Source organism: Acanthopagrus latus, chromosome 6 (genome assembly GCF_904848185.1).
Source record: "Acanthopagrus latus isolate v.2019 chromosome 6, fAcaLat1.1, whole genome shotgun sequence".
Classification (NCBI taxonomy): domain Eukaryota; kingdom Metazoa; phylum Chordata; class Actinopteri; order Spariformes; family Sparidae; genus Acanthopagrus; species Acanthopagrus latus.
Window position 1 is genome coordinate 14,591,724 of NC_051044.1, and position 12,427 is coordinate 14,604,150.

A 12,427-nucleotide genomic window follows, 5' to 3' on the forward strand; every position below is an offset into this window, starting at 1 on the left:
CATATATAGCTCTTTACTGAAGCTCTGCAAGCATTTGTTCGTGCACACACACACACACACACACACACACACACACACACACACACACACACACACACACACACACACACACACACACACACGTACAAACAAGGCAGACACAACCACATGGACTTGACATGAATACTAAAAGACTTTCTCCCATTCCTCTCTGTCACTTTGAATCTTAAGAAAAGCACCTCTGGTAAAAGCCATTACCATCTCCCCTCTAACTCCGTCTCTCACCGAAACAACTGTCGTCCCCCCCCCACCCCCCCACCCCCCGCTCTTCTGCAGGTGGCGAGGTTGATCACAGCCTGCATGATAATCTGCCTCTGATAATGATTAAAAACCGCACCTCAAGAGTTATGGGCCCCGTAATGTGCTCACAGGGCCCGACAGGAAAACAATTACAAAGTCGACACAAAGCACTTTAACCGCACGAGTCCCTCAGCCACGAGAGAGAAAAAATGACATGGGTCTGATGTACCACTGTGGCCTATTTTAATCTCGTCTGCCACATTTCGATCTAAAAAAATTGGCTGCAGCAGGGACCAGGAGACACAAACACACACCAGGATGCACGCCGTCTGTTACACGCTCACCTAGACACACACACACACACACACACACACACACACAACCATCACAGTGTGGCTGTCGTTCACCCCCTGCTGAGTGTTGCCCCCCTTTGCACAGCAGACCGAGAATCTGGAAGGGCTATTTATTGAGCCTGTGAGCCTGTGAATGACAGTTTACTGCGCGTACGGGATGCTTCGTGCAGTAAACTGTCATTACATACAGAAGATCTCTGACAAAAGTAATTAACTCAGAATGTGTTGAAAACTACAGGAAATCTATAAATGACACAGAGCTGCACAGAGGTTTGAGACGTCGAGAACATCTGGGGTTCAAGTCCTGATCTTTTTTTTTTTTTTTTTTTTGGGTTGCACAGATAAACAGGATAAAATGTTGGCAGTTGACATTCCAGCAAATTACAAATGCACTTACACTGACATGTGTCATATTTGTGTCATTTACACATTGTTGATCTCAACCAAAAGTGCCATATCACGTTTATATGACTTGTTGATGACCTGACATTTACATACGTAAGTTTAAGGAGACCTCAGGACAATTTCCACCAACAAAACTGTGTGTTTTTAACAAGAACACGTGACATATCCAGCTGTGTTTGTGGCCACCAAAACAGGTTCTGCGATACCTGTAACTAAATAGAAACAACTTCAGTGTTACTAGACATCAGCAACATTGAGCACTCAAGATGTTTCAGCTCTAGTCTTGAAGCGAACATCTACACTGTTGTCCAACTACCTTAATACTATCGTGTTTCCACTGCTTGTTCGGAGCCTCGCTGTCTCACGAGCTTCGTCTGAGGCTCGGATGAGAGATGAGAGGATCTGCTCCTCCCCAGAACAAATAATTAAATCCGTGATTAAAATGCCTAATAGCTAAAGACCGGAATAATAAATAGCCGAGTGATTGTGGTTTCATTTGGATGCTGTACATTTTTATCACCACAGGGGGAGATTCCAGCATTAATAAGTGCTAAGGCACAGGCTCAGAGGAAACGTTCAAATCGCGGCAAACTGTTTCCAATCTGGAGCTTTTCACTGGGAGCGATGAATTGTATGTGTGTTTCTCTCAGTGACATCATTAAAGGGTGGGGAACCGGCAATTTATTGAGCTAAAATGACTCAAAGGGGGGGGCTGCACAATGGAGACACATTATTTCCTTTCAAGCCTGCGATCTAAGTTAGCAGTGCTGTTACTGTATGCAAGGTGAGCTTATACGCAAAACCTTTCAGTGCCCTCGTACAGTGCGTCCACCCACTCCTCCCTTAAACATTCCCCTGCTCCCTCATCTTTGTGCCTTTCTCTCAAGGAAAGTCTGAGCACTCCGGAGACCCCCCCCCCCCACCTTCACCTTTTAAAAACAGTGTGCTCCTGCTGTGGGCGGCATACCGCTCTCCTCCCTCACCTCACATTGCCAACATCTTATCAATAGGCAAATAGAGAGGGTGTGTGTGTGCGGAGTACACAAGAGGAGGAGGAGGAGGAGGAGGAGGAGGAGGAGGAGGAGGACGAGGCAGAGGCAGAGGAGGAGAGGGAGATGATAAAAAGAGAAAGAAACCGACAGGAAGGACACTATATTTAGCACTGGAGCTGTCGCCTTCTGTTTCTCTCTCCTGAATAATCAGAGTTTGACAGCATGTATCCTGCAGAGCAGAGGTTGCTGGGATGCACTACACCCCGCCTCCCTCCCTTCCTTCTCCACCAGCAGCATCTCCGGGGAGAGAGTGGCAAAGTATTGTAATAATTGCTGCAGGCTTGCGTGCCACAGCCACCGCACATTACTCTTTCGAAACATTTTCCCAGCGCCCTGACATTCTCTAATGGAGATAATGGGGAAGGGAGGGAGTTTTGGACCGCAGACTGTTGCCATCAGGTGCGACGTTACGGGCGCATTGCATACCAATAATTCTGCTATCCATAATTTCTCAAAGTCGGAATGCATGCAGGGACGGGGGGGGTGTGACAAACTCTGTATCCCCATGGGCTGACGAGGAATATCTGCTGGGATTCATAACCACGGGAACAAATGTTTCAGTGGTAATTTCACAGAACGCATACGTAAAAAAAAAATAATAATAATAACCAGGCGTACTGGACTCGAACACAACAAACCTTAATAATGCAAAAGTTTCTTAGTCCTCCTGAGGAGTTTCACAATCATCACGTTGGAGGAAAAAAATCCTCATTAACGGTTATATTGAATCCAAAAACGACTCTTTGGAGAACCTCTGTTCTGTTCTGTTCTGTTGGATACATGTTCATTAGCCCAAAAAGAAATAACTTGAGCACCTCACACCACAGATGATGCTTATTATCACTGTTGATTACCAATGTGATGATTTCTTCCTGGGTTAATGTGTAATGTGTCCTGATGAAAAGCATTACTTTTGGAGCTGAAGAGCAGGAGGGTTTTCTGGGTTATGAGAACAACGTGCTCGCGGACTGAAAAAAGTATTTGCCACCTCCCCTGTGACTTGCCAATCATAGAAGCCGGTTACATCCAGCCTGTTCACCTTTGTTTGAAGGAGACAGATCGAGACAATCGACACAGTCAGACTACGCGTGACTAAATGACTCGTGGTGAGCGGTGACCTTTCCACGTCCGCGGGATTTGTTGCGAGCGAACACCTCGTCTGTCAGGTTTGTCCGGACTTCAGTGGGCAGACTTAAAGATCTAGCCATGATAGCGAGGGGGGTCTTGTGCGGGCGGGCAGGTTAGCGGTGGATAAGCTTTCAGCAGCTCATTGATTGCTGAGACTTGATTGCAGTAAGACTTGGCGGAGGCACTTTGCTCTGTCTCCAGTGTCACAATTATTTAGACATAAAGAGAAGTGAGCAGGCTGGAGCGAGGTGCCAGAAGAGAAACTTTTGCTTTGGTGTCCCTCGACAGCTCAGTCACCAGAATAAAATGTTGGTGCTTTACATTTCTGCAAAACGAGGATACTTGTCAGTTTTGTACGAGCCATATGTACCCACTGGACATTTCTACAATATGCATCATATCAAGTTCACATTACGTGTATATTAGTTTCATGTCGGGAGGTGGAGGGGGAGATGGTGGTAGTGTTACAGCTGAATATTGTTAACAAGATGTCAGGACATCAATGCTGTTTGTGCCAATAAAACCAGATATGTCTTCATGAGATGTCAGGACATTTTCAAGCCATGTTTGTTGCGACAAAACCAGACATTTAAAGGCAAACATGACTTTTTCCTAAAACTTACCTAGTGTTGTTAAATGCCTTAACCTAACAAGACCATAAGTAAGGTATTTAGTGGGTTGGGAAACCCAAAGCCTCCCTGTTTGGGGCTTCGAAAATCAACTTTCTTACAAACTGGACCTTTCATTTTAGACATGTAAAGTTGCATCACAAAGTGTAAAGTTTCAACACAGCCACTGTTTTTGCAGAAACACAAATTGCAAATCTGGCAATTTTGCTGCGCTTTAACAATCTCGGGAAAGGTGTTACATCTTATGGAACGACAAGTACAACTGTAATACTTTCTCTTTAACCATAGAAATTCAAAGGACACCACCAGTTCAGGACCACCTACGTACTGTAGAGGACTGTCAGACTGATCTGACTGGAGGGAGACAAAGGGTTCCTCTCATGTATTATATATACACATGAATCTGCCTATAGAATATAATCTGTGGAAGATGAGGTCTATTGTTGTAGAGAACAAGCAGCAGAGTTCAAACTGAGTAGCAGCTCCTAATTATTCAAAGACTAAAGCGGTGGAGGACATCTAGCCATTTCTGATCTTAACCCCGAAAACTCTCTGGAGAGATGGGCCGATAGGGAGGTCTTTGTTCAGGCGTGACAATCATCGACCCATTACGCGGGGACAAAAAGACTGTCGGCTAGGGGGGGAAAAAGTGCAAAAGCTGGAGTATAACCTCAAGATTGTCCCTGAGAATTAGTCCAATTACAGGACTGCCTTTGTCTGGCTTTCTTCCCAGCGCTAACCTTGTACCCAGGTGTTCCGCGGGGGACTGAAGGGGCCGAAGGAAAACAAAGTTAAACACTCTCAAATGTGCCTGAGGATTAGCCTAACAAGCTATTACTTGTTAATATGGTGCCATTCTCCCACAGTTTGAGGGCAGTTAACCTCGGGTGTGACTGGCTTCTGTTTGAAGGGTCACAACCTCGCAGAGCCCCGCACACTAAAATAGCATGTGATTACAGACCTTGTTTAAAAGTAAATATAGGAGTTCTCAGCAGCTGATCTAAGCCGAGCTCGTCCAGTCTCTTATCAGAGAATACACCTACATAAATGTGACCTTTTGTTTTTTAAAATTTTTTATCAGGAGAGCATCTTAATGCAGTCACATTTGAAAGAAAGGCATTTTCATAACCTTAACTACACGGAAAAAAGTGACACAGCAGAGCAGAGCATGCTGTGGGTGTGTTCACTTCTACTTTTTTTTTTTTGAAAAGACAATGTTTAGTTTGAGAGATATATTTGCAGCTTGGTGTTGTGTGTCTTAGTGTGTGTGTTTTGTTTTTGCTGTGCTCCACTCTTTTGAAGTCTGGGTTGATGATCTATCCCTTCGAGCTCTGAATGGACATTCCTTTGGCCTTAGCCTCTGTTTGCTCCCCTGGTCCTTATCACAGTTAATAACTCAGCTTGCACTAACACACTCAGTAGCTTCTTTAGGAGCCTCAAAGAGACAAAATTATCAGCTTAGGTTGCTTATGACTGTTGACATTTTAACCTTTGGTTTAAAGAGATCTGGCAGAGAATATTTACTCTCATGATTATTGCTTTTTTTTCCCTAGTTTGGGGATCCTACAGACATGGAGTTTAAAGTCGAACGAGAATGAAAATCCTACTTAAAATTCCCTTGTGTAATCTGTTCAAGTATTAAAGTGAGAGCCACATACCAAAAGTCAAGATTTTCATGTGCTGAAAGGTCTGCAGCATTATATATATAAAAAAAAAGGTCAATTGATCATGAAGCCTGATGTTACTTGACAATTCTCCAGTTAGTGTCCCTGGATCTGATTTGATCTCTTCAACATTGAAAACCCTTAAGTTTTTTAGTAAAGCGGCATTTCAGGAGAGCTGGTTTATAATATATATCCCAGTACAAAATAGACCCAGCTAATTAGTACTAATAAATAAATGGCAGTGTACGTAGAATGTAAAAGTAAGTGTTTATAGCAGATGGCCTCAGTACATATAGATGCAGCACTGTATAGATACCATACAATGTAATACAATTTTTCTTGAGATGAAATGTGTGTGTGTGTGTGTGTGTGTGTGTGTGTGTGTGTGTGTGTGTTATCTGTGTGTATTACTCATTTGCTTTGAGAGAGAGAGCAAATATTTGAAAAGCAAAAGCAAAGTGTTGCCTCGCTTGTATCAAAGTCTTGGATTTCTGCCAAAAGCAACAAAAATCTTCTCCACCAGCTTCATGAAAATGCAAATAATCAGAGGGAAGTGATACTGTGTAACCTCTATGGATAAACATGTGAGGCCGGGTCACAGACAGAAGCAAATTCAACAACGCGAGTGCAAAAAAATAATTCTGTTAGCTTGTGTGTAGCTTGTCTGCTGGTTTTGTTTTATCATCAGCACTGAAATGCTTACAAAATGATCCAGATTATGTTATCAGAAGGCACTTACTACAACAAATCTGTCTGCAGGCATTAGACACGCATCTACACACAGACACATAGACACAGATGTGAAACCTTCAGCCAATCATTTGGTTAAGTACACTGGCACATAAAAAATTAATAAAAGCACATTACAGAGCTATTCCCAGCAGTACGTTGGAAAAACCAATACAATCAGCGAACGCACAGCTTAGGTGCATTTCCAGTCTCCAGCTATCTGAAGTTGCTCTGTGAGGCATAAAGAAACCGCCAAAACTAATTAAAAACAACAAGGAACTCAATTAAAAGAAGTAGAAAATAAATGAAGTGAATGTGAGACCAGCGGAGTGCGAAATCCAACTCGATTAGAGAGAGAGAGAGAATGAGATGGGATCCGAGGGAGAAAAACAAACAGGTAAGCAAAAAAAAAAAAAAAAAAAAAAGAAACCGAGGGCTCTTCATTGAGTTTAAAGTTTTAACAGCTTACAGGAGCAAAAGAAACCAAAGTGCTGACAAACAAATTAAAGCAACTAACTTAGTTTTGCTATTCAGGAACTGACTAGACATTAAGGTTGCCGTTATACAAGACATTCCAGACCGTGATACGATGATAGTGCACAAAGAACCACCATGTTAAACTCTACTTCTTTTGATACCATGCAAAAAATAGAAAAACGTCCTTGGCACACAATTTTTCTTCTATTTTTTTTTTCTTTTTCAAAAAAAGAATAACCTGCAAAGAAAACGTCACTGAACGCACATCAGTGCATTTGAAATAATCTTAAAAAAGACATTTTTCGCTTATTTTCAGGTTTATTTTATTTATAATTTTACTTTGCATTACTGCCACAATAGGTGTACATGCTTTATGCTCAAAGAACGCATAACTTTTCCCATATTGTTCCATTGCTGCAGCCCCCCTGTATGAAATACTCTGTTTTAGTTCCTGTCTCTTTAAGGACTACACGCCCCCCCAACCCCGACTACCAAGTCTGCTCTGATTGGTCAGCTCACACATGCCTGAGTCAGCACCCCTCACCGTGTCTTCAGGCAGCTTTGTCACGCTTTTAGCTTCAAGTTAGCTTCAATTTCTACCATCACTATAATCTTAGATTACGCCCCTCTGTGATATGGTGGTGTAGTGTGATGTCACAAGTCACGGAGTCAAAGGCGGGACTACTGATGGGGCACTTTCAGGAGCTTACACGCACAAGAACCTGCGTACAGTATATAAAACACAGCAAGAATGGAAAAATTTGATAAAGCCTAATTGGTCTTCTTTAATATCTGCGCAAACTTGGGTTGAAAATCTGATCGTACATCTGTTTTGTTTTATATCTTTGGTCCTCTCAATAATGTCGCATTAAAAAAAATAGTTTTGAGCATGTTATAAAGAAATGATTATTGAATGACAACCTTATTATACATGGGGATATTTCAACAAATAAGAAACTAGAAACTCTTAAAGATGTCCCAAAAACCTAAATTTTCCACCTGATTTCCAGAGAAAACTCCAGTTCTGAATCGCTGCTCGTATTCAAACTCCACAAATCCGACGTGACCTGAACTCATCAGTTGCTTGTTAAAAGTCTCCTTCAGAGGCAGGTACCATAAAGCCTTGAGAGCTTTACATGGACACGCTGGAATGACAAAGCACCGGTCACTGCACCGCTGAGACCTATTTTAACAGGACAGTTCGACACACACGGGGTCTCATGTGGCACTGGCAAACATTCATAACATGCTGGATCTGCGCCCTGAGTGTGTACCCAGCCAAGTGTTAAATCTGACTTGATTTCAGAAGGGAGCCGAGGTCACACAAAGGCCTGTTTGGGGAACTAATAGCGACCGGGCGATTAAATTAAGACATATTCTCTTGCAATGAATAGTCAAGACAATCAGGAGCACATCTCCTCGTCCCTCTCATCACGCCTCTCTCACACAGACACACAATCAAACTCTCTGTCAGCCACTGAAGGACTAAACACAAAGCTCTTGCCAAGCCCTGAATTCAGCTGGTGCCAGTAGTTTGCCCATTCCAGTTATTGGACAAGACCGAGAGATAAAAGAATGGTGACAAAAGTGACTATTAACATCTACATGTCTGTAGAGAAACACAGAAGTAAACAAACTGGGTCACAGCAGTATTTTGAGTGCCTTACCTTTGAAGGACAGGAAGATCCTGGGAGCAGAGAGGGGCTCGTTGGAGGGGGGCAGCGCCCCGAACGATAGGGCCAGCAGGGCCAGCAGCCAGCACAGTTTGTCCCACAACATTGTCCCTCTGTTTGTTAATAGGGGAGAAGGAGAGTCCAGGAGCAGCTGAGGGACAGACAGGGATGAGCGTCAGACAATCGGCCTGCACTTCCGCCTCACCAACCAACCGCGGCGACCGATGCTCGGTCACTGAGTTACAGAGCGCAGACTGAGTATAGATTTATGGTGCTGAAATCATACACTTGACAAGACAGAAAACCAAGCAGGGCATCTTAAAAACTGGATGTGTTTTTGTGTAGTAGGGCTCGATGATATGGTCTTAAAATAGTCCTGCAATATTTTCAGGATATATCACGTTGAGGCATGGGACGATCCCAGGTCGTTCAGTGAAGGATGTTTACTACAATCTCGATTCATGGTTATGATAATAATGAAAATTAACCACAATTAACTTATTGTAACGTTTCTCTTATTGCGATCCACAATAACATCTTTAATCCTTTAATCCCATCCCTAATCACGATACACAATATATATGTTAATATATTATTTTTAAAGCTCTTTTAATCTCTTTAGATTTTTAAAAAAAAATCTTTAAATTGGACAACACTGTAGGGATGACTATTAACATACTGTGACGAATAATCATCAGTACTGTGGATCCAATCACTCAGTGGGTAAATACAAGTGTCAGAACAAGTCGAACAGTCTGTTAAGTTCAGAGGATACCATCGCTCTCCTGTTACACGCAGCCTTTAAAACCAGGTAAAGACATATTACAATTTAAAGATATCCCTAATCTAGGACAACATTTAGTCCCATATCACAATAAAATAATATTAATACATCCCACAGCCCCATTCTGTAGCCTTCTATATCTACTGTGCAGAATCTATTGGCTGTAATCCTATGGCGAAATAAAATGGTTGAAAAGTATTGTGCAATGCTGATCAATAACTTAACCTTAAGACATACAAACTGAATCGTCAGCACTGCTTGTGTATTTCCTCATGAATGTGTCCCACAGTTGGTCTTGCATATATCTGCGTGTGTGTGCATTAAAAGCAGCGGTGTGAATGAGTCTCCTTCCAGCTGGGAGGCGAAGGAGCCACCTCTGCACCTCACTCCTCACAGCCGATCTTTACTTTTTTTTTTCTTCAATACACCCATATTGTAGAAGAATAAATACAAATGCTATGGTAATTATTCAGCAAGAGTGGAATTTCACCAGTAGTACGAGCGCGTTAAACCCGGCGCGCACTGGCACGGCTCACAGATTTAATCACCGAGCGCATCAACATGCTGTTCTCCGCCACAAAGGGAGCCGAAGTTAATAATATCCCCTCAGTTATCAGCGTGCTGGGAGGCTGGAATAACTGTGCGTTATACCCCCCTCCCCAAAAACCCCCCAATAATAATAAAATAAAATAAAAATTGCCACAATAAAACAATTTCAGGGCGCGCGTCCTGCTGTAACTATCCATGCACGGCGCTGATCTACTCGTAAACGTGGATCAGAGTCTGGGGGTCAAACTGTCAGTCAGGGTTTAAGATCAAGTTCCACATTGAGCCCCTGAAGGCAGAACTCCAAAGAGGATCCGCCGTTAACCAAAATAAAGCGTGACTGGGGCTGTGAGTTATGAGGGCATGAACATGAACCACGTGTCCTTTTATAAGAGCGCCTGGGATTTTAAATCGTGAAAAGTGGCACCGAGGACCGGTTGCACACGTTCAGCATAATCTCTGTGAAGACACAGCATCACACACACACACACACACACACACACACACACACACACACACACACACACACACACACACACACACACACACACACACACACACACACACACACACGCATACAGCTGTTGGCTCTTGCAGCATTTGAAATCTGTATTTTAAGGTCTAGCTCGTTATTAACTCGCCCACATCCCACGCACCGGAGAAGAAAAGAGGCACCAAACATGTAAAACCAGGCGAACTGAAGTCTGGCGCTCAAATATAAACTATTTCAAATATTCACAGTTGCACGAAATTATTTGACAATGCATTAAAAACACATTTAAAATACAATACACGCATGTGCGCACGCAGAATCATCCGACTCTCTGCTCGACTCACACCAAATTTGCGCATCAGTCCTAAAACAAATAATTCATCTGACTTCTCACGCATCAAAACAGCACTTCCACTCTGACCTACCTTCTATTTGCGTCCAGTGAATACTGTGATAAAGCTGTTCAACATTTAAGAAACCATCCACCCAGATCCCTTTGAGCTCCTCTGGCCGCACGCGCGAGTACCAGCGTATCCGCACGATTATCCCAGAGCCAAACAAAGCTTGGATTTAAAATCAACTTGACGCGGCCGCCTCAACTTGAAGTGATCTCTAAATCGCATCAACAGACTGGGTATTGTCCACAAAAGGAGGATAGAAAACAAAGAGTTGTTCCTTGGAGATGAGTGGCGGAGCGGAGCTTCAGCCGTGCGCGGCGGCGCTCAAGTGTGCGGGGAAGCGGCTTCTGCAGGTGGATAGACGGAGGTCTCCCCGCTGTGGACACACCCATGGGGGAGGGAACCTACCTTAGCATCCCCTGTGCTCCGTACCGCCCCGAAATTTAGCACAAAACAAGCCTGCCCTGCATCCTCCTACACTCCAGAGGGGCTACAGAGGTGAAGTTGTTAAAAATGATGAAGACCAAGCTGGGGGCTGCAAGTGCGGTAAAGGAAGTGCTGCAGGAGATGTGCACATGTCCTGTTGTCTTCAACACTAGGAGGAGTCAAACTCAGATTCTGTGCTGTAATCAAAACAAGAAATCAGTTTTTATTTCAAAGAACTTAAGTACTTAGTCGTACAATCTCTTTTTAATTACTTATTTTGGGAGCAACATGCGTGCCCCCCCCCCAAACATATATTTAGGGTCAAAACTTGTGAGACTTTGCATACAATTCTGAAGTGGTGGACATGTATGTATATTGTGGGTTTTGGGCCATGCTGGGCGGGGCAAAATGGCTCCCTAGTGCCCCCTTGAAGGCTGCCCCTGGGACTACTTTCACTTACATGTTGGAAATTCAGTCCACATGTCTATCACACAGAGAGCTAGAATACAGTCTCCTGAGGCTATGACCTTAGCCCAACAGAAAGTTCAATTTAGAGCTAATAGTTGTATTTTTTTCCCTTTGCCTTTACATCAGCAGATAAAGTGTGCAAGTGTGATTTGTTCCCATGAAGTCTATTCATGCCAAATGAAACCTTTAAATGAAAAGTCTTTGATTAGCATTTCCTAGTCAACGTAGACGTACTGAGTTCCAGATTAAGATTAAAAGGGCGGATGAAGATAAGGCAAGTAGACCAGAGGTGCACCGTCAGGAGACGTGAACCAGGTAAATGTTCAAGTTCCACCCTAAGACATTTGTGAAGAGGGGTCCCTGATAGCCACTCAAATCGGCACATTCAGCAAAGACAACTACAAACACCAATAAACCTCACATGAAGGTACCATACTGCGTGCCAAAATCACCCAAAATCACTGCTCTATATGTTGGCGATCACTGGCCCTATATGCTGGTTTGTGAAAATGTCACCACGTTGAAGTTGTTTAGTCAATAAGACAAAAGACTGTTTAGATTAGGTCAGATTATTTATAACATGAGGGTGATGAACACTAGTCAGAGGGGCCCCTGGGGAGTTTTTTTGCCCTCGACCCCGACAGACTCAAGAATCCCCCCTGGCAAAGGCGTGCAGACACTCAAGCTCTCAAACAGTGAAACATTTCCAATTCAAACATCCCCATAATGACTTTATTGAAGAATCAACAATCCATAATCCACATCAGTGTAATGCAGGACACATGGGAGCTTGTGTTAATGTGCAGACTTCATGTTGTCTCCTGAAACAATATATTTCTATGATAAATGCACAACCATGCAAACCTGTATCCAAACTGCATGCAACAATAGGGTTTAAAACTGAACTCAGATGTTTCTGTTCA

General features: G+C 43.2%; 1 protein-coding gene across 3 annotated transcripts in view; it reads right to left on the reverse strand.

The window, feature by feature from the left end:
* The window catches only part of sema3fa (sema domain, immunoglobulin domain (Ig), short basic domain, secreted, (semaphorin) 3Fa), a 56,040-nt gene extending 44,896 nt beyond the window's left edge, over positions 1 to 11,144 (reverse strand). For 2 of the 3 annotated variants that reach the window (XM_037100669.1, XM_037100667.1), the window contains exons 1-2: positions 10,638 to 11,012; positions 8,384 to 8,540 (exon numbers count right to left, since the gene is read on the reverse strand). In XM_037100669.1, coding sequence (XP_036956564.1) covers positions 8,384 to 8,495 — 112 coding nt within the window. In that variant the 5' untranslated portion in view covers positions 8,496 to 8,540; positions 10,638 to 11,012. The other variant, XM_037100668.1, reaches the window with a different exon arrangement.
* Between the last annotated feature and the right edge of the window lie 1,283 nt (positions 11,145 to 12,427).